The 27,996-nt window shown below is 40.3% G+C and overlaps 1 protein-coding gene across 5 annotated transcripts in view; it reads left to right on the top strand.

Moving 5' to 3' along the window:
• The first annotated feature begins 466 nt into the window (after positions 1 to 466).
• Positions 467 to 27,996, top strand: part of mrvi1 (murine retrovirus integration site 1 homolog) — a 32,112-nt gene continuing 4,582 nt past the window's right edge. For 3 of the 5 annotated variants that reach the window (XM_072380608.1, XM_072380610.1, XM_072380611.1), the window contains exons 1-14: positions 4,280 to 4,527; positions 8,206 to 8,424; positions 12,684 to 12,790; positions 12,891 to 12,952; positions 18,194 to 18,367; positions 19,999 to 20,076; positions 20,428 to 20,477; positions 20,690 to 20,746; positions 22,644 to 23,081; positions 23,200 to 23,278; positions 23,717 to 23,837; positions 23,928 to 23,958; positions 26,310 to 26,450; positions 26,636 to 26,767. In XM_072380608.1, the coding sequence (XP_072236709.1) occupies positions 8,353 to 8,424; positions 12,684 to 12,790; positions 12,891 to 12,952; positions 18,194 to 18,367; positions 19,999 to 20,076; positions 20,428 to 20,477; positions 20,690 to 20,746; positions 22,644 to 23,081; positions 23,200 to 23,278; positions 23,717 to 23,837; positions 23,928 to 23,958; positions 26,310 to 26,450; positions 26,636 to 26,767 (1,542 nt within the window). In that variant the 5' untranslated portion in view covers positions 4,280 to 4,527; positions 8,206 to 8,352. Of the gene's footprint in view, positions 550 to 4,279; positions 4,528 to 5,022; positions 5,273 to 8,205; positions 8,425 to 12,683; positions 12,791 to 12,890; positions 12,953 to 18,193; positions 18,368 to 19,998; positions 20,077 to 20,427; positions 20,478 to 20,689; positions 20,747 to 22,643; positions 23,082 to 23,199; positions 23,279 to 23,716; positions 23,838 to 23,927; positions 23,959 to 26,309; positions 26,451 to 26,635; positions 26,768 to 27,996 lie in introns of those variants that run through there. The other 2 variants (XM_072380612.1, XM_072380609.1) reach the window with 2 other exon arrangements.

Consider the following 27,996-nt stretch of genomic DNA (forward strand, 5'->3'; position numbering starts at 1 on the left):
AATCCTGGTTTATTTGTAGCTCACTAGTTACCGTAAAACTGACACACTGATTTTAAACTCTGATTGTGCTCCGTATAATATACAGGAGTTACTGGTATTCAGTCTTTTGCTTGTTACCACAATACAAGCCTCTTCCTGGGAGCCTCTAAATCAGACGACAAGAGCTTTCAACCAGCGGATCAAGCATCTCGTGTACTTGAGGTGGTTGCCAGGTTATTGTTGCCCCTAGATATAGAAGTAGGGTGGGTGGGATACTTCCTGAAATAAGAGGTACAACAGTTTTCCCAATCAGCTGAATAGCACACATTGAGCATCAGCTTCACAGGAAAGAAAACTGAAAATAGTTCTTCCCTTTTAGGTTATCCTTCTGCATCTGTCACAGACACAAATGCTCTACTCCTCACTGACATTTGTCTGTTGTTTAGTTTTTCTGTCCCATGACATTTGCATTGCACACGCTTTCCTGTTAAATGCAAATCAGCAGTTTTTTCACTGTATGCTTGTGCTCTGATTCTAACAGGTGCAGCAGACCAAGGCAGCAGTAGCGAGGTAAGACCCCTTCTGCTTCATTTCAGTAAGATATATGATATCATGTCTGTTTGTGGAGACAGAGTGCACGCTGTGGTGTGTTGGTGTATCTTTCATGGTTTTTAAAGTGGCCTGTTAAGCAGATGATATATGGTCCATGTTAGGTGAAAATGCAACCGTTCAGTTTTATTGAAGAGTTTTGGCAGCTGTTGAAAGTAACCAAGTATATTCATTTACTTTAAGTATTGTAATAAAGCAAGTAGTTGCTTGTCTTTATCCCAGAAACACTCTTAATCTACTTGTAGACAGTGCATTGTATTTCTTTACTATAAACTGAAACACTTTATTACCCTGCCTCCACCCCCATTTCACTTGAATAAGCAGCACACAAACGTGTACATAACAGTTTATAACACAATGTACATAGAGTAGCTGTAAGTTTAAGCTCATGTGTCTCTCAGCACTCGAAAATCCCATGATCTTTTTTTGGCTCTAACAAGCCATGTTATGTACTTACAACCACACTGCCGCTATAAACTGTTCATTTGAGTTTTAAGTAAAGTGTTGCATGTTTTGGATTATGGCTTCACAGTACACTGCACTTCCATACTTTCACAAATAGCTTTAAGCCCACAAACATAATGACCTAATGTTTCACAATAGATTGAAATTACATGAAAACGAGCACTGAGCAAAATTAACACAAATGTTTGGAGCAGAGCTGTCCTTGTACTTCTTTTAATGACTCTTTGGGAGGCTCGTATTTACTTAATAAGCTGTGGACTGTATTTTAAACACTGCAGCTTGTAAAATGTACTTAGGCAAAGATTCAGTAGTATTAACTATGCTATAAGCAGCATTACATTTAATACTGCTTATAGCATTAATAAAATGGGATGAATGTTGAGACGCTTTGCATTCCTAGCTTGGGAATGTCCTTTTCTACGGAGACCTGCTGCTAGTATACATGCAGAAGGCTGTTTGGCAACCCAGTTTCGTGACCAAACATGAAATAGTCATGAAAGTTTAATCTGGTGATTTGTGTTGACAGTTACAACTTTCCCATTTTTTTCATGCTTCACGCAAAGGGAACCACAAAAAGGTCCCATGGGACTGATGTGGTGATGTCACAGGGGGGTGGCCTGCTGCAGTGGGGGGGTGCTTCTGGTTTTGCCCGGGTCGCTCCCGCCCACTGGTGCTTTTCCACCAAGCCCCGCCAGGATGTTTACCAACTGGATCCCCACGGGGGTTGGTGGCCCCCTCCTGGCTCCTCCTAGCGGACTGGGCCTGCCCCTTTGCCCTGCGTGGGTGTGGGGGGGTGTGTGTGTGTGTGTGTGTGTGGGGGGGGGGGGGGGGGGGGGGGGGGGGTGACGGGCATGTGCCTTGCCCTCGGCAGGGTTGCGATGCGGGTGTGGAGGGGCTGGGGTGCTACTCTCCCCCTACCCTCTGTACCATACCTGCTGGGCCGCTGGTTTACTCAGGATGTCCTGGTACAACACACCAGCACCAGCTGTGATCCAGCCTGTCACTGGCTGTGGTTACTGGTTGATGCTGAGTCAACATCGCTGCTTTATGTCTGACTGCTGGACGGCTTTATTTCTGACTGCTGGACGGCTTTATTTCTGGTGGATATGGGGTTTCTTACAGACCACAACAGAAATTTCTACACATTCATCTATATGCACCACAGCACACCTTACACACACACACACCTGTCTTCTGTCTCTTGTCTTTATCTGTCCTGTCCTTTTCTGTTCCACTGTCAGCAATTCTAGTCCTCTCTGACTAAATCAAGGTTTTTTTAATCAATAAAGCTTGTTAGATTAGATTGTCAAAGAGGGCTGGTGAAGGACACACTCACCATCACTTGTACCTATATACAAGAAAAATAGTTTCTTGCCAGACCTTGGCACCAGCCATTGATATATATGCAGACAGTGGAGAAAAAAATTAAAAAATAGATAAAAGGAACATGATGTCATTGCATTTCATAAATTTAGTCACAAAACACATGTTTCTCATTTAAGATGCAGAGAAGTCTACATTTGGAGGTCAGGGGGCTTGGAAGTGGCATGTGGAAGAGCCACGGTCAAGTTCTGAATTGACCACGATCGTGTTGGCAAGTCACTTTCTAATGAAGTCCCATTCACTCGCTGATTTGTTGCTTTTTTAAAAATTACACACTAACCAGTTAAATTTAGATATTTAAAATGAGGTGGTTAAGGTTTGGAAAGTGCACTTTATAAAGACATAAAATGTACTGGACATATGAACCACACACTCTGCTGAAGTAAATGACTTTGAAGGTCACGCTGAGTGGAAAGAAAGAAATACAGATTTGTTTTCATTTGCTTGAGACCAGTATGTGTTCAGCATTGTCTTGCTGAAATAAGTTGGGCCTTCCTCGTGTTAATAAGCCCCGCTGCACTTTGTCCTGGCGAACAGGAGTGTCCATATTTTTCAAGAAGAATAACACAATTTGATTCATAAGACCACAAGAAAGTTTTTCTCTTCACCTCAGTCCAGCTGAATGAATGAGCTTAGACCTACAGAAGGCAGCTGTGTTTGGATCTTGTTAATATTATCGGTTTATCTATATTCCTGGATCCTCCTACTGAATAGAGTCATATTTTCTGAATCTTTTCTGATATTATGCTTCATGTCTGATGAAATCCCTACATTCTTGGCCATGTTACTTTGAGAAATGTTATTCCAAAATTGTTTACCTATTTGTCAATGATGTTATTCATAGATATTTTTTTCTCTCTAATCTCTGAAAGATTCAACCTCTCTTGGCTCTTTATCTTGTGACCTGTTTTGAATTAACCTAATTTGTTCTGAAATGGTCCACCAGGCTGTTCTTTGGTATTACACAACCTCTCCACTTTGCCTCTGTTCAAACTTCTTTGAACCATTTTGCCGGCATCAAATCAAAATTAGCCTACATTTTTCAAAAGAACAATAAATCTTCTGTTTCTGAGTTATTTTGAAATATTTCTACCATTAACAGCTGAGCTAAACAGTTTGCAAATCACTGATTTCAGTTTTCCTTGTCTTTTACACAATGCCAGCTATTTGTAAACTGAGTTGTGCAATCTAACTCATTTCCAAGAATAAAGGAGTGTAACTTGTTTAAGTAGATTAAACGTTTCGTTGTAAAGAATCTGGATACTCGGAAGAAAATGCCAAATTGAATTGAATGTTGATGATGAACATGTGACTTTCTGATACAAATTGCTCCTTTCATTAACAGCGTCCTTCATGCTGAAGTGCCTAAGATGACCATCTAAGTGTAATTTAAAATGTGATGCTGTGATTTGCTGTAGTTCAGCTCTCCTCCTCCAAACAATGTAGCTGCTGTTCTTCTTTAATTTGATTGCAGCCTTCACAAACTAAACCTCTCACCAGTAAAAAGGAGCACAAATGACATAAGTTTTGACAGAGCAAATTATCAAACAATAATGGATCTCAAGAGTTTGCAAGTGGATGCGTAGATTCCTTCGAGGCAGCAGAGTAAACACAGATCCGACCAAAATTATTTGTATCTGTCTCGCACAAACACGCCTTTGTACACAACAGCAGGCAAAAGCGTTTCCTACACCTCCAGCAGAAATTAAAACAAACCCAACAGAGAAAAATAATACACTTTTCTAACTTTCTTCAGGTCTGAGCTGAGGGATGATCAGAGGAGCCTAAGAACACACACACACACATACACAAACACACAGTCACACACACACACACTCTCCACAGCAGCCTAAAGAGGCGCACAGAGTCCTTCTCCTTAAATGGTCAAAGCTCCCAGGAGTGAAAGAGAGCTGCTGCTGAAAAAAGACAGGGAACGAAGGGGACGGGAGAAGGAAGGAGAAGCCCTGAGGATTGAAGAGTTTTCTGGGGAAAAGGCTGAGAGTGACAGTTCGGCTGTGGGAAGTCAGTCTGAGAGGGAGACATTGGCCAGAGTGCGTGTGTTTCACCAGAGCACTGTAGCGGCGAACTCAGGTAATGAGCGTGCTCTCTGTGGACAGGTTCAGATAGATGGTTGGTTGCATGGAGCTGTGGGGTTTTAGTGGGTGATCAGACGCATGCAGCCTCTGCTCTGTCTTTGCAGCTTCGTTTAACCTGCACAAAGCTTTGTTGACAGTTGTTTGTCTGATTTATAACTGCTGGTTAGAGTTTATACAAGACTGCCTGCATGTGTGACTCATCTTTCTATCTTCTTGATGTGAGAACATGCATTTTCTTTTATGTTTGTGGAACTGATCTGCTCTCTCACCCGACTGTACATCTCTGAGTCCATCATGTCTTTTTCTTTCTCCCACTTCCTCTCCCATGTTATCTTAGACCGTGCCTCTGTGGTAACCACTTCCTCTACTGGCTCTGCACTCTGCTTTACACAACCAAATTTTAAACAAATCTGGCATGGGGGAGTGGGCTTATGTAACAGAGGAGGGGAGGAGGGGAAGAGGGTGCCGGTTCCCTCGCCTCCCTCAGAGACAGCTGGATTGTGCCACAGTAAGAAGTTAATTCTGATTCTGACGGTAGTGACAGACAATTCAATTTTCTTCTTTCCTTGTTTGAAGGAACAAGAAAGGAGTTGTGCTCAAGAGGTTATCTGAGCTCAGGGCTGTATGTTCTGTCCTATTTCCCCACAGGAAATAAACTGAGTGATTCAATTACTCCGTAAAATTTATCTCAGTGCTCTGCTGGAGAAGCACCGTGCGCCACCGAGCCTCTTGCATTGCAGGTTAGCACCTTTGTTTAAGCTGAATCATTTTCAAGTTGTACAAAGCTTTTTTTTGTCTGTCGGTGATGTGTCAGGGTCACACGAAAGCAGGATTCTGTTAAACTAAGTGTATTTGCGTTTTGTTTGGTTGCTTAGTAATGCATTTTCCTGCATGTACAGCGCTAATCCAAAGGTCTGTTCACTGTCTGTACTGTAAATGAAAACAGAATGCAGTGATCTGAAAATATCACATAAACCAATATTGAACTAACCGTAGAGCAGAGAAAACATATCAAAGGTTGAAAGTGAGAATCTGGAATTTTATTGCAGTAGCATGTCCACGTTTAACACTGTGTAGCATCATCTCTTCTTTTAACAACAGTCTGTGAACATCTGGGCACTGAGAAGACCAGATACTGGACCTTTAGGAGAGAAATGTTGTCCCATTATTGTCTGATATAGGATTCAAGCTTCTCAATAGTCCTGGGTCTTAATTGTCATATTTTGTGTTTCTTGATGTTTTCAGTTGGCAAAACTGCAGACAGACCAGTCCAGCACCTGGACTCCTCTGCTACGATGCCATGCTTTTATAGAAGATGCATTATGTGATCTAGCATTATCTTGCTGAAATATGCAAGACCTTCATTGAAAAAGAAAATGAGAATCAAAAATGCAGGCTTTTGAACCGAGTGCTGATAGCAAGCAGGATGGTCTCTCCCCTCCTTAGTCTGGAGGATGTGGTGTCTATGGTTTCTAAAAAAAAGTCACATTTTGATTAATACAGACAGTTTTCAGAATAGTTTTCTGTGTTGCCTGAGTCCATTTTGAATTAGCTTTGGTTCAGAGAGAACGGCAGAGTTTCTGGATCATGTTCACTTAAGGCTTCCTCTTTGCATGAGAGAGCTTTCAAAAGTATCTGTGGATTGCTCTGCGAACGTGCTCACTGACGATAATTTTTAAAGAGAACTTCTGAGCGAATCTGACTCTTTAAGGTACTGTTTTTGTCGCTTATATTTTCATGAACTGGTAAAATGTCTGACTTTATACATCTGAGATGGTTTTTTTAACTGTATTTTTTTTTGCATTTTAAATAGCATCCCAAGTTTTTTGGAATTAGCATTGTAAAACAGTTCAATATTCTCATATGAAAGACACAACCATTTACCATTCAAGTGAGCAGCCAAACAGTCAGGGGAAGAGAGCTGAATTTACTCCTGTATGACACTATTTTTGCAATCAGGATATGTCCCTACAGCTCACTGAGAGATAGTTAAACAACCCATTTCCTCCCCAGTGACTCACAGCCTCTCTGTACCTATATTTTCCCAAGAACTTGTCATGTTTATGATGACACTGAGCAGCACTCAACATACTTTAGTATTCAGTTTTCAGAGGATTTGTCCAGTGTTAATTTCGTGCCATACCTCCAAAACACACCGTGGGTAATCCGATCTTTTACCTCTGTAACAGGCATTGAATTTGAGAACAAGGACTGGTGACAGGAGCAGCCACACCTGTGGTGTTCATACATATGTAGATCTTCCTGTTTGTGGTTAAATCAAACAAATATGAAGCACAGTAACCTCTAACACCAGTTTGTACACATCCCCAGTATGTTGTTCCCCTTCAAAGGGGTTCAAAGAGTTCTGCATTCAGATTTGCTGAAATTTGCGACTTAAAAGGGAAGAGTTGTGTGTTGAGGCAATGATTTACAATGGCTGCACAAAGAATTTTTCTGATTTAATTGGATGATGTTTGCCTTTAGTTCGGTGAGCCACATAACTGCTGCAGTACTGATGATAAAATTTAATGGATGACCGACATGGATATATAAGTCTTAGATTTGTAAAGTTCAAAGGAATACTGTGCAGAAAATTTATCAATTTAGGATAACTGTTTCCTGATGACTTGTATTCTTCTTTCTTTTAACCAATTTCTTTGTTGTAAGCTCTCATGCCTGCTTCACTTTCTCCCAAGTTTAACTTTGGTAAACGCAGCTTTATTAAATTCAGCGCTGATTGGCTTTATGTGTGGACGTCATAGTGATGATTCATCCATGCATTATACATAGTTTTTTTTTCATATTCTCTCCCTACAAGCCCCTCTGTTTGTTTTACACTGTCCCTCAGGAGCTCATTGCCTCAGTCAGCCTGTGAGAGCAAGCTACACTGTGTTGCCAGCAAGTGTTTGTGACAAGAACAGCACGATGAAAGTCACAGTGTGGGAAGAAAAACACACGAAGCTTGGCTTTTATTTATTATCGATCTCTGTCACTCATGTTGTAAAGAAGATGGGCTGTTTTAGTGTGTCCCTCCACTGAGTTATACGCAAATGCTGCCTTTCCATGTTTCACTTGTTTCCACAGCTGACGCTATCATTTATTTCTCCATCCAAGACCAAAAAAAAAATCACTTAAAGGTGACCTGATGGGTTTTCTTGCAACCAAAATTACATTTTATAAAGGTTTTTCCTCACTCAAACACAGACGTACATCGAGCTCCAACAAATGAGTTGAATCCATCTTATTCCTCATAAGTAATTTCTGCATTTTTCTTCACATTTTTCTTTTGGTTTTGTTCTTTAGGTGTGTTACTGCTACTACTGTGTACATGCAGGAGCTGCACTGCACTGTCGCTGTTTGCATGCATCTTCTTGTATGTGCGCTGTACCATCAAAACATAGATGCCATCAAAGTATTCTTTAGCAGTTTAGGCAAAGGTTTTATTTCTAATGAGTTTGTTACAGTCTGTTTAAAGGCAATGGGAAATGTAGCTATTTTGTGATTTGTTTACGGTGTGCTTCTGTGGTTACCTCCTTAAACTGTGGTTGGAGTTTTCCTCTGCAGCGAATAGTTCAATAACGACTGCAGATTAGGATTTGTTATGTCAGATTATTATGTCTGCTCAGATTTGAAATAAAATATCTTTTTTTTATTTATGTTTATGATCTTGCAGCCCCAACAAGAGGAGAAACTTTTACTGCACAGGTTACCTCTTGAACAAAGTGACCTTAACTCCAAGTGGTCCTGTAACACCCTCAGCATTGTTGAGACACCTTTTATCTTTCCACTCACCCGCTCTCGCCCTTCACTGCCCCCCATCATGCCCACACTGCCTGAGGAAGAAGAGGACTCTCCTGAAGAACTGGACAGTTCCTCCAGCTCTCCCAGAACTGTAAGTGCTCAGTCTGTCACTTCTGGATGCACAAGAATAATTTTTACAAATATATAAATATATATATAATCTATAATCTATTCAGCCGTGAGAGGAAATTCCATAAATGTTGCTGATAAAGTCCACCCTTACAAATCTGTTTTTCTTCAACATGCTGCTTTCAGGTAACAAGAAAAAGCTTCTTGATTAATCTCTCTCAAGGGAAACCCACTGTTCCGTTATCAACCACTTTCCCGTTAATAATGCTGTTAAAAATCAAACTGAGGCTGAGCTGTGCTAAGAAAAACAGACGTTACCAATCCTGCAAACTGAAATATTATTTGATGTGGCACATGAATTCCTTTTTGGGCTCTGTACTCAGTTAGCTCCCCCAAAAAGTCTCATTCTGCTGATTCCTGAATGTTTTATGAGTATTTGTTGGCCACTTGGTTTCATTATGAATCATCCAATGTTGAACCCACTGAGATCTTTAAAGATGTGTGGAATTTCAAAGCAAAGCCCCCCAAATTTAGCTCATGGTGAAGACTGTTCTTTATTTTCCACTGAGGCCATTCCTGTTCTGTCTACTGAAAACCATCATGTCTCAGCAAAATGTTATCATTAAGTCATTTAAGACATATTTGTGATTCGTGGTCCGAGCTAAAATAGTTTCTTCCCAGGCTAAATAAATAATAAATGGACAGGCTTGACATAAGATTGTTTAATAAGAAAAGGATACTTTCACTAAGAAAATATCTCAAATGCCCTCTTTACTTTTGAAGATTTATTTTTGAACAGATACCCAATAGATAGCCTACCTGATATTTTTGAATAGATAGTATTCAGATCATTACTGATGTGTTAACTAAAAAGAACGGTAAAAACTCCAAGATGTTCTTTAATCTCTTAATGAAAACAAGCCTGTTAGCAAGCTAAGCTAACATTAGTTTAGCTTGCCAAACCAATGTTAAACCAATGTTAAGTAACAAAAGTGGTTGGTCTCAAAAACACATCATGGTTCAAAGTCCATCCACCTTCTTTCTTACAAGGACTTTGTGACTTCTTAAACAACAGACTTGAGAAAGAAGTCTGCTCTGATGTGGAAACATTCATATGAGTCTTATTTCTCCTCTGACGCATGTAGGCACAGTTCTTTACAGGATGCCATTATGAACAAAATGACTGATGACCGTTTCAGTGGGAGGACATGTTGAATAAAACACAGCTTGTGTCTTCACTGCAGTAAAGTGCAGTCAGTATGCTCTAAGTCTGAAGAATCAGAGAATTTCATGGGTGAGCCATCCAAACGGTTCATTCAGACCAAGTCATCTAAAACAACTCATACCTCAAAATTTCAGTCCACGTGAACAGTGTCATGGGAATTTTTACATTACATCATTTTTGCATCGGTTAATTCATTTGTCACTATTTTACTGACCGAAAAATAACCTCCATTTTGCTTTGCATCATTGCATATTGACCGTCTGATTTACTCTGGCACTGATCAGCTGTGACTGATGGGTGGTTAGTAAAGCAACAACATCATATTTTCTGAGGAGAAAAATAGATATCTGTATGAGCCAAAATATAAAGGAAAAGGACTGAGAGCAGTGGAACAGAAAGTCTGAGCTGCCACTATTCACTGATGCATAGCAACACGAATGGTCTTTGGTCAGAAAAAATTACGAAGTAAATAAATGCAATTGTGACGCAATGTAAAGAACCACAATAAAGCATTTGAATGAACCACAATGAATTAGGCTTTTGTTTCTTTAGTTGGCTGAAATTCTCTCTTTTTGTCACATTTCATGGTTGAAGGACGACCCAAGTCCGAGTTTAGGACGGCAAAAGAAAGTTGATTAGGAAGCTAAATTAGATTTTATCTAAACTAAATAAAACCCGCAGAGGCAGGTAAATAACCCAAAAACAGAATTTCAGAACAGAAAACAGCACACGGCAAAAGTAATTTAGGTAATTTAAATTAGGCAAAGTCAACCGACCAATGACAGCAAACAATGACAAAGATCTTGGACTGAAAAATAAACAACAAGCATATGTGCTTCATACAGTACAGGTGTGGCTGAAGGCCACAAGTCTAACTGGAATAAACAAAGCATGCATTAACAAGATTATAAAACAGGAAGTAAAGTAAACTAGAGCAGGGCAAAATGCACTGACCACAGACAGAAGTAAGTCCACACCTATTAACATTTTAAAACTAAGGCTAACTTTACTTAACTAGAGTTATTAACTGAATATGACATAAATCCAAGAAACCAAAGAATAACATCCTAACCAAAGCAGGAAGCTGTTAATTATATTAGTTCATCAGGAATTCTCACAAACTGAGATCGCTCTGACCGCTGTGTGCCACAAGTAAGACTCCGACTACTCATAAGTCATTCACAGTCAGCCTATCTCTACGACCCCTGTCACAGCAGTTCAAAGGAGGCGATTTTGTTTCTGTTTGTCACAGCTGAAAATTTCCATTTAAAAAAAGCTGCCATACCAATGGCAGCTCTGTATGAACATAATTTTCTTGTGGTGCGAGTTCCAGTAACAGCGAGGTCCAGAATACTCACAGCACCACTTCCTTTTTAAACGAACTGTTTAATTAATTAATTAATTAATTGTTTTTGTAAGCACCACAAGCTACGACACACTCATCCATATTGTAACATGAAGGCAGCAGCTTTGAAAACCCGAAAACCTTGGCAGACAAAACAGAAGTCACAAATAAAGCAGTTCCAGTAAATCTGTTTTGCCATTCGGCTGAACTGAACCTCTAAATCATCCTTCACAAGATTAGGATACAGTTTTTCAAGCGTGTCTTAACCATATGAATGATGAGATCTTACTGGGATCGTATTCAGAATTTGATCATCTAAAAATCCACAGACAATAAAGTTTGAACAGTGGAGGACATTGTGTGGCCACAGTCACTTATGAGCACTGGATAAGACATCTCAGCAGAATGTAATGAAACTGTTTTGTCTCATCCTCAGGCACAAGCCAACACCATAAAAGTACCTATTTTCATTGCTGCCTATCTCTGTTATTACATGAGGGATTCATTTTTTTTTTTTGTCTTAGGGGATATTTTACAAATAAACTCTTTTATAGGAGTTTTATGGGAGCACACTTGCCTTTGCTAGACTTGTGAGAATGTGCAGTAAAAGCGAATGACTGTTAAATGGGTTTTTGATGATTTTCATCATAACTCATCATGACTTATTTGTATTTCCAATTACTTATGAGAATAGCAATCAGCTGATGTTGATGCATAATCCCGCCCCCTTGTCCCTTGGATAAGGCTGGATGGGCTTAGGCGCCCCCTTTCCTTTGGAAACAAGAGGTAGAGGTCACATTGCCTTTCGGCTGGGGCTTAGTGGAGTTGAGATTGGCAGGGCATTGGGATAGTTAGATATTCAAAAGAAAAAGGACACCATACGTAAAAGACAGCTGTTTTGGTATCCAGACCTGGAGGCCTCAGTAGATTGTCCCATAAGATCTTATAAAGAGTCAGTCCAAGCTTTCATTTCTAACAGGCGGGTCCTGAGACTTTGTTTAACCACTGATGAACGATGAATGCAGCACTGCCAAAATGGTGAAAGGTGGCTCAATTATCGTTACATCACAACTTCTTTAATGAGACAGACTTTCAATCAGCCGTTTCTGAATCATTTAGAACTCTTTTTCTTTATTTTGCATCAATTTTCACAGCCTTAATTTGAACTCAATACCTCCTCATTTATCCTTTAACCTTTGTTCCATCTCATACTATAAAGCACCTTTTTTTTAGCAGTTACATCATTTGATCAATTCCCATCATTGAGACTCTTTAGGGTACTTTTACTTTTTTTCCAAAGTATTGTTGGTGGTTTTAATAATGACAGTTGGTCCATTGAGTTGTGAGATTCCATTATTATAGAAATATGTCCCAGTCAAACCTTACTCAGGATAGACTATGAGAAGCCTCCAGGCTGTTTACAGCTGTTTCCTGTAATGGGATTATTGGCAGTTTGTTTGGGGACATGCAGCACAACATACAGTTAATTACATTTTACTTAATCTTGAGTCCTTGAGACTGGAGTCTTGTTGAGTGGCCTTAATGTTTTATCAAATTACCACAGATCAGGTAGTGTACAGTACAATGCCACGATGCAGAGACAATGCGAAGAACCAGAGGGTCAAAACAAACTCGCAGCTCAATTTTTCATCAGGGCCCCAGAGCAGCTTAATGCAATCCTGCTTTTACTTTGTTCTGTTGCTTTGCACAGTCTACACCATGTGAAAGCCGAGCTGTCGTCATGACTGCTCCCACAATCGTCTACCCGCAGCAGGCCATTATTGTCCAACAAGATGGGCGGCCTCTGGAGCAGGCCAGGTAAACGCCCACTTTATCAAAACATGTAATTGTTTTCTTGTTGCCTGTTTATCTGTAAACAAATATAGTGGGTTTGAGTCATTACTGTTTCCTCTCTCAGGCCACACAGTCCCAGAGCTCGCCTGGCAAGAAACTCCTCTGGAGGACCCATCACCAAAGTCGGTGGGTAATTCCCACAAACACACACACACACGCACGCACACACACATGCTGCAGCTGTAATTACTAAAAATAAACACCATGAGAACTGTTTGGTTACATTTCTTTAGCCGAGCAATTTTTTTTCCGAGAGCCAGCTGATAAGTGGGCGTTTGTAACACTATCAGCATGACCTGCTTCTCCATGAACCTGCTTTATCTACAGCATCTTTGCTTCAATCTTACTGAAATATAAACCAGGACAAACCAGGCATTTTGGCTCTGTCCTAAATAACTCTTGTATCAGAATCTACCATAAGATGTTTTCAAACTGGATTTAGATCAGACCCACTGACCGCCATATTTGGCGTTGCGGGAAATAATACTCAGAAAGGTGAAAGGAACTCGGCATGTGCCTCATGTTGAGCTCTGTTACTGTCTTTGCTGTTGTTGAGCTTAATTTAGGACTCTACAAACATCTCTACTGCTACAGTAAGCGCTTCATGTTAGACCTTGCCACTCTTTGAAAAGCTCTCCTACTTGCTTTCTTTTCCACTCAGTAAAAAGGTTTAATAAGTTAAACAACGCTACAAACAACGCTAAAATGCTTCCATTGCTCTCTGTCACGCTCAGATTTTTCCTCTGCTCATTATTTTGGGTGATGTTCGTGTTCATCCTGGACCTATTCTAAGTTCCATTTTGAAGACCTCTATTGGATTGATCTCAAATTGAGACTTGCTCCAGCTACCTTAACAAGTATTACAACAGTTGGACTCTTTAAGCCTTCATCAGCTCTAATCCTATCCCTCTAGGTATCACCCCTATAACCCTGAAAGGACTACACTGATTGACGCAGTCTTTACAAGTTCTCCCCATACGTACAAGTCTAGTGTATTCTGATAGGATACTTCTGACCGCTGTTTTATAGCCGTGTTCAGGCTTATTGTCATTTGAAGCTACCTGTCTGAATTAGTTTTAAACAAATTCTAAAAAAAATCTTCAAGCCTTTGTACCCGATCTTTGTACCCGATCTGAGCTGGAAGTTCTCTGGACTTTGTCTTGCGACCTGTTTACTGCCGTTGTGAAAAATACTAAGAATAAAAGCACGATTCAGTCCTTGGTCCTTGGATTGACTGTGACCTTGTTATGTTTCTTCAACAAAACAAAATGCTGCCTGGCGTACAGCAATGTGTGCTCGATCTTCTGCAGACCACTCGTTATTTAAACAAATTAGAAATAAAGCCATGCAAGATGTTCGACAAGAAAAATGTTGTTATTTTAAAGAACAATTTTCCCTTTATGGCTCTGACCCAAAGATATTCTAGAGGACCGTAGAACTTAATCTTCTACTTTCCAGCTGTCACTTAAGTACTGATAACAAATGTTCTTAATCAACAGTCTTACTTCCGGCACCATCACGGGCCTGCCAGAATCGCTCCTTACTTATTTTTACACTTATTTTTATACATCATCTATTTGATGCTCTGCTGTATATTGTAATTGTAATTTTGGAGCTATCTGGGACAGGAATTTCCTTTTGGATTAATAAAGTTCTATCCTATCTGATCTTATCTTATCTTTATTGAAATCTGCTTTTATTTTCAAACCTTTTGCTTAAATATTAGCTAAAAAGAACAGGTGAGATAGATCCTTTTTCCCTTAGATTGCAGCCCCTGTAATTGCAGCTCTCATTGGGGACCTTTTGAATCTGTTAAAGGTTATATACAAAAAATAAGAGTAAGAACAAAAGGTTTTATCTTTAATAAAAAAAGTTTGCAATCTATTATATTCGATTGCAATCCAGTGGATGAGAGAAGTGATGCAGCATCCTCAAATGTGAGAAGTTCAGATTTGTAATAATGGACAAACAAGAGCATTTGGAAACTGCTCATAGAATATATCAGAAACAAGCTAAAGTTATCTAAAAATTACTTCCCCATTTAGAAAAATGTTCACTTTTTATAAGCCCATTTTCTCTCTCTCTCTTTTTCTCTTATTAAATTAGATTATAATAGATTCAATAGTATCACAGCTGCCAGGGTTATTTCAAGACACTTAAAAATGTCTCCATATAAGTACGGCGGGGAAAATAAGTATTTGACACGTCAACACTTTTTTTCAGTAAATGTATTTCTAATGGGTTGACACGACATTTTCACCACATGTCAATGTCAACTCAAGTATTCCATTCATACAACGACATCTAAACATTTAAGTCCATAAATTGAGTTATGTGTAATGAAGTGAAATTACACAGGGAAAAAGTATTGAACACATGAAGATAACAAGGTGCAAAATGGCATAGAAAGCCAGGAAATCACCTGAAATCTGTCAGTACTGAGAGAGAAACCCTGACCCTATCAGAGCTAATTGATATCAGCTGGTTTAGTCCAACTTGATGGCCTATAAAGGCTTCTCATTATCCAGGAGTCACACAGGAAAGATTTCATGATAGAGAAAAGCAAAGAGCTCCCCCAAGACCTTTGTAATCTTGTTGTTGAAAAGCATACTGATGGTATTGGTTATAGGTGCATTTCCAGAATTCTGAATGTTCCTGTCAGTACTGTGGGAGCCATTATCCAGAAATGGAAAGAGCATAATTTCACCATGAACCGGCTTATGATCAGGTGCTCCACGTAAGGAGTCCAGAAATTAATCAGAAGGGTTCTCCAAGAGCCAAGAACCACTTGGGGAGAGCTTCAGAAAGACCTTGCATCAGTAGGCACTGTTTTTTTCAAAGAAAACCAAAAGCATTGCACTAAACCACCACAGCATCCATGCACACTCACCATGCAAGACCCCATCGCTGAATAAAAAGCATGTTGAGGCTTGTTTAAAGTTTGCAAAACAACATTTGGGGAAGCCTGTGGATGACTGGGAGACTATTGTACGGTCAGATGAAACAAAAATTTAACTTTTCTGGCTATCATTCTACACTTCATGAATGGAGAAATGTATCGGGACACTGTCGAAGCTGAAAATGAAAAGTGCTTGGGATCATTGTCTTTCTGAAATGTCCACCCTCAGGGCCAAGGAAACGATTAATTGGTTTCAAAGAAAGAAAATCAAGGTGCTAGAATGGCCCAGTCAATAACCCAGAGAACTGAAGATCAGAGATCATAAAAGTGGACAGTTTGTGTGGAAGAATGGGCCTGAGCAGGCGACTGGTCTCTCCATACAGGAGGTGTCTAGAGGCTGTAATTACCAGCAATGTATGAATTGAATACTTGGCTTGATGGCAATATCTGGTGCAGATTTCGTGTCAATAGCCCACTTAGAAATACCTTTCCTGAAAAAAATGTTGATGTGTCAAAAACGTATTCTCCCTGCTGTATATTCAAAGGACTGAGTCACATTAACGGTTAGGACTGAACTTTAATGCTTGATCGATTAAAAGTCGGTGTTAAAAAAAACAGATGGGACCAACCCATGAACTCTTTAGTCTTATCTAGATTCAAACCTTTAGAGTGTTCACAGAGAACAAAGCAACGGTTATTTTTAATTTATCTGTGGAAAGAATGAGAATCAGTGTTTAATTTATGATTGAAATTTCACCTTATGGTAAAAGTATCAAAATTTGAAAAAGCAATGTCATTACTTATACTCACGTTTAACATTACATACTTAAACCAAGCGGTAGACATGGCTCAGATAGGCTTACTTCCACAATATCTTAATGAGATGACAGCATAGTCACTGAAAACTGTGCTCTTCCAAAGGGTTAATGGAGTTCAGTTCCCCACTTGTATGAGCATACCTTGTCTTTTGTAAAGAAAAAATTTAATTAGAAAAAGAAAAAACTATTTTCATGTTGTGCAGTTACACAAGAACCTTCTCAACATTTAGACAAAGTCTGGTGATCTCCCTCCTGACAGAGGAATCTGAAATGCCTGAAATGCTTTTGCTGATCTGATTACTTTTGATGTTCAGCTTACAGTACCGACCCTATTTGATGAAACAGGAGATTACAAAACCCCTGACTTTGCTAACACTCAGTTTATTTATTGGCTTTCATCGATCGTAAATTATGCCTTACCTTGAGACTTCAGAATGAAGAATTTTGTTGAAATGCAACTAAAATAACTCTAGTCCAACAGCACTCAAATGACAGTCAAGATTCTTGTGCTAAAAACTTTCCTAACAATGCTGTGTCATTTCAAAACGTAATTTCTATGTGACCAGGGCAGCTGTACACCCCTGACAATACGCCACTCCGGGACTTTCACCCAGAGAAAACCACACTGAAAACAGGTTCTTATGTTTTAAGGAAAAAGGGAGCAGAAAGGTGAATTTCTAGTTTTAAACAATGTTCAGTTTTTATTTACAGGTAAGTTTCACATTGGTTAAATAACAGGAGGTCACAGCTTAAAAAATAAGACTTTTATTACAAAATATACTCTATGCTAAAAAAAAAAAAGCTACACTGAAGTGTTTTACCAGCACAAGGTGACTGTATCAGGGAGGCCCACAGCAGTGGGGGAGTGAAGGGGAGAGGGGCCACCACCAGGTACCAGAAAGGAAAAGTCACACACACTGCAAAGCAAAAGACACAAATTAGAACACAACAAATATTAAGCATGCAAAATAAACTAAGAGTGAGGAAGCCCTCCACCTTGTGAGCCACCACCTATAAACCTATGACCAGCCCACCTGTACTGGCATTGAGAGGAGTCCAGAACAGAACTAGCTCAAGTTGGTTTACAAGAAAAAAGAAAAGAACAAAACAAAGAAACAACTAAACAAAACTAACTTGACTGGGGAGAACACAACAATTAACTAACAATTCATAATCAAAATACTAAATAGAACAGGATAACCATAAGTACACAAGATATTATTGCAAAGGGGCAAAAACAGCAGTGGCTAGAGCTCAGCTGCAGCACCAGAAGCCGACATCACGTCCCCGTTCCTGGGAATTGCACATGATACAGCCACACATGGTGAGCGCTGCACAGACGGGGGGGAGCATTGAGACTAGTCCCCTTTAGTCCTGCACCTTGACTAGACGTAGTCATTCCTGGGACAAGTGTGGAGCTGGGAAAGCCTGGGGCAAAACACACATTTAAAGAGAACCAGGAAGTGATCCAGCCTCACCTGTTAGGAATCACTGATTAGGGGTGTGTGGCCAAACAGTTGGAGGAGGGAGAAGGAGCGCTACCCATCACAATCTGGATGTTTTGCTTGTAAAACGAATGGAGCGTACTGAGCAACAGTGCAAAAAAAAAAAAAAATCATATAAAGAATAGGTTTCTTCTGTGTTCTTCAGACAGCACAGTTAATGTGATCGACCTGGTGAAGGCTCAGCTGCCGGAGCTGCAGCTCTCTGAGGAGGATCGACAGAAGAACCTGGAGCTGTTGGAACAGGCCAAGAGGGTCAGCGACCGCTTTCTTACGCGACGAGGGCGCCGATCCACAAGCAGCCTCACCGACTCACCCGCAGGTAGCGTGTGCACAGGCACACATCAGACTTTTCAGTGTTGGAGTGCTGTGTCGTGCATACTGTGAGACATGGTTTTTCACCAGAATTGATCTCAGACTGGTCTAGCTGGTCTGTCTCACGTCATTAACGTCACACTATGATCCATGTATAGTAGTTGTATCTGTTGTTAATGAGAACTGGCAGTTTTTGTCCAGGACTCCTCTCTCTCAGGTCTGTAATGTTATTGCATGTTAGAAAAGTCAAAGAGACACTGGTGTTCTCACCAACGTTTCACCAGATTCTGATCAGTTTGCTGAGTTCAGGAGGAATGCATTTTCTTCATGCTTGTTGTACTTTTGTTTGCTGTATTCTTTGCGCTGTCATTGGCTGTCGCTCTAGCTGAATATCTGGATCCATATCTTGTAGTGCGGGCGTTATCGTTAGTTATCCAGTACCTTGGAACCGAAAAATTACAATAAAAACTTGCCCACATAATTTCAAACATAGTCGGGCTTAATCTGTTTTTTTTTTTGTTAATGTGACAGTAGTATCCACTTACTCCTTGTAGTAACTGAGACTTTGAGTATGTAGCGTTGGATTACAAATTTGCCCCCCTTTTTACAGCTGCAGGCAGAGGTGGACGGCCTGCACAGCAAACCAAGTGACAGTGGGCAACATAAAGTAGTCAACTGTGACTTTACTACCCAAAGAGCCACCTAGTTGTTAATCAAGATGGTGAAGCAGGAACATGACCGGGTGGACAAGAAGCCTTGTGTCTTTATTGGCCTTAGTTTTAGGAGAGATTTACTACCACACATGATACACATGATGTGTTAGTGGAGTCACCGCTAGCTATAAATCAGACCCAAGAGCAGACACTGGAAACATAAAAGTTAACAGAGTTTATTGAACGGAGGATGTGATTGTAGACTGTAGGGAGAATCCAGGTAAGGCGGTACTCTGAGGGAGGAGAGAGATGATTAGGAGGGTTCCGAATAATGATCATTCCAGAGGTAATTGCTTGTTTATCCTTACAATGGCCGGGAGGGAATCCAGGAAGGAGGGGAGGGTGCTGGCTGTGGTGCTGTGGCTTTGAGTCGGCAGCAGAGCAAGCAGGCAGGTAAATGAAGTAGATAGATGTCAAGAATCCAACTGTGGGTGTCAATCCAGGCATGAGAAACCAGAGCGCTGAGAGTGGACGACGGGAGCAATACTGCAGATGACAAGAAAGATAGGTAAGCGCAAGGAAAAACATGCTATGGAACATAGGAGTCGGCTGTAATACCACTTCGGAAGTGAGACAATCTGGCAAAGACTGGTTGCTCCTGCAGTTTCTAAAAGGGCGTCTTGATGAGGGAAGATGAGGTGCAGGTATGAGAGCAGGAGCAATCCTGACTCTGCCCTGGGCTCCCAGGAAACCTGCCCAACCTCCACCTAAGACTCAGAAACCAAAGCAACACCAACACAGCCAAGCATGATCCATTACTTTCTTATTGCTACACGGCATTTTACTGGTGTGAGGTTCTCTGTGAAGTTTTATTGGTTTTTAAACATGTTTTCAATGTACTGTACATAATGCCTGCAACTTTTTTTTCTCTACTTGTTGGATATTTTTAAGAGAACTGTTTCATTTTCAATATTTTTTTCTACAGGTCTTTCTCCAACTCCAACACCATCATCTTCACCATGTTCATCGAGAAGCAGCTCGCTCATCGTGGTCCCTCAGACTGGTCTGTACTCCTCTGTCTGTCTGGGTTCTTCAAATGGATTGCAACAGTCTATTTACCACTAAAATAATTTACACTTCTTTGTTTTATTTCTGTATATCTGTTTTTTTTTTTAATTATTCTGCTGCTGAGTTTCAACCAACAGAGAGCTGGTTTGATTCTTGTCTGAACATCAGTTCTGCTCAGATCTGACCGGCTTCTGGTTCTTGTTGGGAACCAAATTAGATTGACTTGAAAATGTTTTGTTTTTTTAATGCCTAAATTTTGTTCATGAACAAGAATGGAATGGGTTCTCTTTTGGTCTAAAAGATCTCCCAGTAATAGTGAGTTATAAGTTGTTTTCTGCTGTTTCAGCTGCAGGATCCTCAGACACAACTCAGGTCAACTCACAGTCGACTGGTCAGGTAAAGAATTAGTTGCCGTCTCTCAGAATAACACAAAATGTAACGCTTTTTTTTCTTGTTTGTTAAAATGTTGTACCAATTCTGTAATTCTAAGAAGATATTTATCTCTATGCCGCATTGCCTCAGAAATAGAAACATTTCTTAACCAACTCAATAACTACTGATTCACCTAATCGTCATTAACACATGAAAACTGGGATGTTCTCTTGTAGCATCTGGAGGTGTCTTCAGTGAGTGAGCAGCCCGATTTAACCAACAAGGATCAGGAGGTCAGATTAACAGACTAACTGCATGTCTTCATATCAACACGTAAATGACAACCATAAACAGAGTGCAAAAGTTTTACTTAAACCTTTGTCAAACAAGTTCTAACAACGCTAATTAAGCTTATCTCCAACAGGCAAATCTCTTAGTAAACACTGTACAACTTCATTTTAACCAATCAACCTGTAAGCATCGAATAGTTGGCCAGTTAAAGAGGAGGGAAACTGTAGAAACGCAGCTGACAACTAACTGACACTGTGCCTCATGTCACATTCTTCAGTTGGTACACTCAGGAAAATTATGAACCAAACTAACAGGAAGAGCCGGTGGTGATGTTGACACATGCCCCCTGTTGTGTCGCACAGAGCCACCGTTTGGGGAGAAAAATAAAAGCGCCTGAACACATCACAAAGAGGATCTGTCTGTTATGATGCACGATCTACACATGTTGTACATGTGTTATTAGAAAAGGAAACCCGGAAGAACTTGTTGATAAGTAACTTATACAAAGCTGTGTTTGCTTTGTTCATTTTTAATTATCATTTGGCTTTTAGTTATTTTTGCTCCACATGACCATATTGATGATGAAAGATGATGAAAAATGAGAAGAGTTCACGTGTGACCTATTGATTTAATGGTTATCACTCTGTTGTCATGGCCGCTTTCCTTCCTGTGCTCTCATTTGCGTCACTGAGCAGCCAATCAGAGTGATCTCTCACTCATAGACACGATTATACACACTGACTCGGCTGGGGGGAAAAAAACGTTGACGGTATTTGACAGTTCAAACAGCGTTTTACTGTTTCACACACCGATAAAGAGCGCAAGAGCGACAGATGTTTACAAATGCGACAGATGTTCCGAGCATCCGATTTTCAGCTTGGTGTATAAAAGCTTTTACATGCGTTATACTGAAATGAATGAACATCACAACATTTTATCATGATTGTTGACTCAGCCGCAGCATTTTGCAAACAGACTCTGACCGCAAATGTAATACTACAGAGAAGATGACAATTTAACATGTATAAACACCCTTTTTGCTGATAATGTGACATTTCAGTAGGCACATGTTCATATACACATACTCTCTCTGTTTAAGCCGTGTTATTATGTTTTGGCTATTTAAGAAAATGCCTCAAAGCATGGGCCCCCAATGTCTGATAACATTCTGCTGATGTAGGCCGTCTAGCTTGTATTTAGCTTCCATCAATTCAGTGGGAAGTCAGAATCTTTTATCTCCTGCCAGGAAAAATGTATGAAAACTCCACAAAACCTCAGATTTCCTGATCTCACCTTTATCATATTCTCCAAAAAGACCATACATCTGCTGATGAACATTTATTTTTTTAAGGAAAGCAACGGAGCAAAATACTTTAGATATACATCAAATCCATCATTAACCTCATCTGCAGTGTTCACATTGTGGGAATTGGCTGGTCCTTCCTCTTTCACAGCATAGCCAAAATGGAGACCATGAAGGATGAAAAGTAGCTATAACCATCAGAGGTCTTTTGAAACAGATGAGTGAGCCTTGGATCTGACTGAGAACCACCAAAGTATTCAGTGGGCGCCTATAGCATTAAAACCTAAATGAAGGGAGGTAAAATCACACTTTATAGATAATTGAACTTATCATCTTAGTCTATCATCAGTTCAAACTTAGAATTTGTCCTGTTGTCCCATTCACTTTGTTTTACTCTTTTACTCAGAATGTTATTGAAAATACAGCAACAGAGGGGCCACTGAGTATAAAATACGTGTTGGTGGCCCCTGTCAGATGCTGAACATCTCAGTATTTTTGATTGATTGGTTGCTTTCGAGACTAATGCCTGATGAAGTGTGTGAGAGTTTTTCTCAAGTAAACACAACAAGAGTGCTAACTATTTTATTATTTTATAGGACCAGCCCTTTATGAACTGGAAGCCTGCTGAAAAAAGAAAAGTATCCTCCGGGACTCTAAAGCCCCGGTTTGCCGTTCAGAAGGAGAACTGTGATCTGGCCGTGCCTAAGAGTCCTTCGACAGTCAGTAAAGCTGAGGAGGCTTCAGGTCGAAACCCACACCAGGCCCCAGCAACAGGGGTGGCCAAGCCCGTTCCCAGACCTGCTACTCAGCAGGCCCCCTGCACAGCTGAGATTAAGACGATTGGAGCCTTTCCTCCCCTGATGAGAGCTGTTTCCTGGGATGCTGTAGGCGGCCTCAATTCAAGAAGTGGAGCCCCAAGTTTCCCTCCTACAGTCGAGGACACTCTCTCAGAAAAGCCCAGAGATGCTGCATACAAGTACAAGGACTTCCCCATCCAGCCGGGAAGTGTGCAGAAACTGTCTAAACTCAGAGAGGTAAAACATCCACTCACCAGGCTACACTTTGCTGTCATCATTCTTCTTATCAAGTGTCCTCTGCTGAAATGATATAAAAATACAAATCTTCTGCTCCTGTGTGTGTTTGCATGCGCAGGAGCACAAGCTGATGCGTAACCAGACCATTGTAGGATCCAAGTTACCAGACTTGAGTGAAGCTGCAGAACAGGAAAAAGGTAACAATCCACATTTGTCCTATTGGGTATCACCCAGGGTGTACACTTCCTCTCAGAAATGTTTTTCCCACTGAATGTGGAAAAGACTGAATGTGTTCTAGTGTAATGTTTTTGGGGTTTTTTCTTCGTATCACCCAAGTACTGGCAAACAAGGAAAGACGTGTGTTTTCATGTTCCATCAGCAGATGGCATGATTGTTAAAGCATGTAAGCAAAAGACCACCTGATGGCATGAGGAAATTATTCTGTGTAATTTTCATGGTTTTTTGGGAGTCTGAGCTTCATACCAGTGAAATTACTTGAGATTTTTTCTTGGACTTTCTTTGACACAACATAAGAGGCAGCGAATAAACTTATTATTGTTATTATCACTTGAAACTCAAGTTCTCTACAGACAGACCCGGTGATTCTCTTGAGGCCTTTTTTAATGTGTCCACAGGATGTTCACCTTCTCTGAAGTCAGCCAGTGGCGAAGAGACGAAGCAGAAGTCTGACGCCATGCCAAACATTTCAGACATCATGCTGAGAAAACTCAAGCTTCACCGTGGTCTGCCAGGCTGGTGTGTAACAAACTGCTGCTTTAGCTCAATTTACTGTGTATGAATATGTACATTACTTATTTAACAAACCGTTATTCTCTTTCATTCCAGTGCACCTCCACTCACTGAAAAAGAAGTTGAGGTTGGTGTTTCATATCTGCATGTTTTTGGTCGAATCCTTTTCAAATATTTAGATGCAAAGCTTCAAAAACATTCTCTACCCCAATGAAGCCACTTAGCTTATCTTAACATAAAGACTGTAAACAAGGAGAATAGGCTAACCTTGTCTGTCAACAGATGACAACTAAATCAACTGAATCCAAAGGTCAATAATTATGTTTTAGGCTCCTGACGCTTGGTCTGGAGCCTGCTAAGATGGTTTTGATTGTAGAGGAAACCCCTAAAGCATCACTTTTGTATGTTGTGCTAACGTCAAGATGGCAACTTCAGAAACAGTAGCAAAGCTTTCCAGTTTAAAAGTTTATTTTTAACGCCTTAACATGAAGTTTACCTGTTCTTAACCAAGTACTTGTATCACAGTATCACAGTCATTGAGCAAAAGAAGTCTGAATGAAGACATAAAAAGGAAGGTAAAAGAGCAGTGCCAACTGGAGCCCCTTCCACTTCCAATATCCAATATCCATCCATCTCCTCTCCTCTAACCTCTTTACACAGTCTGTATTAACTTGCTGATAAACCAGTAGAAATTAATGTTTTCCTGTTTACTATTGGCACAGCTGGTGCGCCACAGAAGGCAAACGTTCAGCAGGTCCTTGTGCACCAGAAAGTGACATGGTGCCCCATGTGATGAAAACTGTCACTAAGTGCTCTTGACCAAGTGAATCCTCAGTATGTGATGAGTTGCAGTCAAATTTTTAGTAAGAAGATGCTGAACTGATTACTAACTGTTTTAAAATTGCTGTCTCAATAATCAGAAGTTATTGGCTTCTCTGCAACTACCCAGTACTCTGAAATAACCACTTTCAGGAAGTCATTCCCTCACGATAGATCATGTTATTAAGAAATGGCAATAGGAACGATGGAGATAAAGTTATATGTATACACACACACATATATATATATATATATATATAAAAGGCAAACAATTTCATGAAAGGACACAGTTCTCATACTATTCAGCAGAGAGGTGGATCGATCACGCTACAGGGGGCGTTCCACTGTTACAAGGAAGAACAGAGTCAATTAAAAACAATACAATTTAGATTTCAGCATCATACTGTCTATGAAAACATTTAAGATGAAAAGATGGTGTTTCCACTGTAGTGATCCTAATCCCCAATCGAAGGCACAAATAGAGGGCTTTGCCATGTGACCAAAACAATCATTATAAATCTATGTATAAACCTCACCAGAGGAATGCATGAAAGACAGTCCATGAATCTCACAGAAATGGGAAACTTTTTCAGGAACAATGAGCCTGAAAACAAAGCCTGTGATCTGTGATAATTGCCAGAGGGATTTTAATATCTGCAAAATCTCGCTTCAAGCTTTTTGAATCCATTAAAGATGAACATAAAAGAAAAATCTTAGTATTAAGGATATGTGTCATCTTTAACTCGAAAACTAGTTCATGTTTTACCTGACAGCTATTTTTGACCCCTGGTTGCATAAACGTTTCCATGCATAGCCTTATGTGTTAAGCCCGTAAGGTTGTAAGACTCAGCACAAATACACAAATATTGTTGCATAAATAGCAATAAACTAAGAATATGCTTTATATAATGTTCTCCTTTTACATTTAATGTTCTCAGTTGCGTTAAAAGTGATGAATACGATCCACAATAATTAAGTGTCCATATGTCTTATAAAAACAAGTCATAAAATTGTGTGCCAACAGTAATTTGTGTACCTTGAACAGTGCATTGTGTTCAAACCACTCGCTCTGGAAACAGATGGCTTCTTCCACTTACGTCTGAACCTTTTCCACATGTTTATAATAACCTGTTCTCCTGCCAAAGGGCTTAATTACACGCTGGTCACAGAATCGCTTGGCTGGATTTGACGGTATACTGTCAACAGGAAAGTGTTTTTATGTTCCTGATCAGACCGAAGAGAGTTTGAGCGATTTCCTGCGGAGAAAATGCAAACATTTGGGATGTTGTCAGGCTTGGGCTGTAGCCGCGTTCCCTCTGGGATGCGTCTGGATCAGGACAGTCAGAGGTCATAAATTTCCTCCCACTGGTGGCCCATATGTTGGAAAACCGTGCAGACTAGCTTTGATCAGCATAGCAAAACATCAAGAGGTCAAATGTCAGCCTCACAGCTTGTTCCCCATGTTCATCTCATGGCTGCTTGATTCTCCCCCACATGTTGCATATCAGTATTATCCTCACTTAGCTGTGTGTTTGCTGTACTGTGTTGAGATTTCTTGGAAACATTCTACAGGTTTTGTGTGTTTCCATCATTTGCATTTGAATGAGTCTTTTAATGTGCCAGTCTGAGTGTTATATTGAAGAAACATCCTCTCCACAGAATGCTTTTGTCCAGCTGTCACTGGCATTTCGTAATGACAACTACACCATGGAGACCCGAATCAAACAGGCCGAGAGGGAGAGGAACCTGACTGAGGAAGACACGGAGAAAGAACTTGAAGAATTCAAAGGGGCGCTGAAGGTTTGTCCTTGAAAATATGAGTTCATTAAATTGTAAAACTTGTTTTTCTGGTTAATGTTACCTGGAAGTGTCCCTGCAGTGGTTTTCATCTTGTGTGGCTAAGAGTCCAAATCCAGCTACAAAAGAAACATTGATGTACACTTTGTTCTCCTGATATTTGTCATATGATGCTGTGTTTCTTGCAGATGACCGCACCACAGTGGCAGAACCTGGAGCAGCGTGAATCCTATCAGCGCCTCATAGAGACTGTGGCGGTGCTGCACCGACTGGCAACACGACTCTCCAGTAGAGCTGAGATAGTCGGAGCTGTTCGACAGGTGCAGTTTGACAATATACCCTAATACCTACCACACTAACCTGGTAGAGTCTAATGCTCCACTGCACAAATATACCAGGCATCTTATCACATCAGTTTGTCACTTTTGTCTTTTGCATTTTTGGTTGCTTGAAAGATTCTGCCTTCTTCAGGGTGGATGGCTGGAATGCCTGTTTGTCAGTAATATAGAAAAAACTGAGAAGCATTTTCTCTGATGTCACGGCTGATCTCATGCCAACCAAAGCAAACATCTGAGAAAGAAAAATAAAGCAGCACAAAGGTCTATCGCTGAAACTATTTCAACCCTAAATCTCTGACGCATCCCATCGAATAACAACCTAATTGTATTTGCACCAATAATGTAGGTTCCCATAAATGGACATTTTTTATTCCTTTTGGATCCACAGAATTTGTCCCTTTTTACATGTTGTAATGTAATTAAAGAACAGCCTAATTCACATCGGAGATGCTTTTCCAGGACTGTACCGCACTTTCCTTCAGTTGTTGCTTGTTTGTGGGTTTCTGTGGCTTCAGTTGTGTCTTCCGTGAGTGAGATGCATGCTCAGCTTGATTGAGATCAGATGACTGACTCTACCCGATAATATTCAACTAATTTGCCTCAAGAAGCTCTTTGTTGACTTTGCTGTATGTTTTTCTGTCTTTATATATCTGTGATGTGAAGTGACGTCCTGCTCGCTGCAGTGTGACTAAAACAGAGCACAGACTGTAACTCTGTATATTGCAGAACTTATCCTTTTACTCCTAGAAGTCACATAGTTAATAAACTGTTTCACTGACAGCCAGACAGGCCTTTGCCATCACACCGCCTCCACCATGATATTTGAATTGAGAGACCTCCCTGGTACAATATCATCTGAGTTTCATGCGTTCAATAAACTGTTGTCAGATGATGCAAACTGTAGGTAAACCATCTGTGTTCACACTTGTGAAGGTATCGACTTTGACTACGGGTGTTCTTAACAGGTCGAGATGTTGTTCAAGGGTTTATCTTCGGCAAGGAAACCGTCGAGTTCATCAGTGCAAGAATGTGCCAAGCTGTTTATTTTGCCTTGGCTGTAGCTTCTACTCTCTTTGATAAGGTTGTTGAATTTTTAGATTGCTACAGACCACTTTTAAAAGTGCCTGTGAACAACAGCTGAACTGTAAACCCACTTAAATTACTTTGGATTTCTTCCTTTAGCAGAGCAAATTACCGTGAATCTGACTGTT

This window comes from Leuresthes tenuis, unplaced genomic scaffold (assembly GCF_036924035.1).
Source record: "Leuresthes tenuis unplaced genomic scaffold, fLeuTen1.0.hap1 SCAF_2, whole genome shotgun sequence".
Taxonomy (NCBI): Eukaryota; Metazoa; Chordata; class Actinopteri; order Atheriniformes; family Atherinopsidae; genus Leuresthes; species Leuresthes tenuis.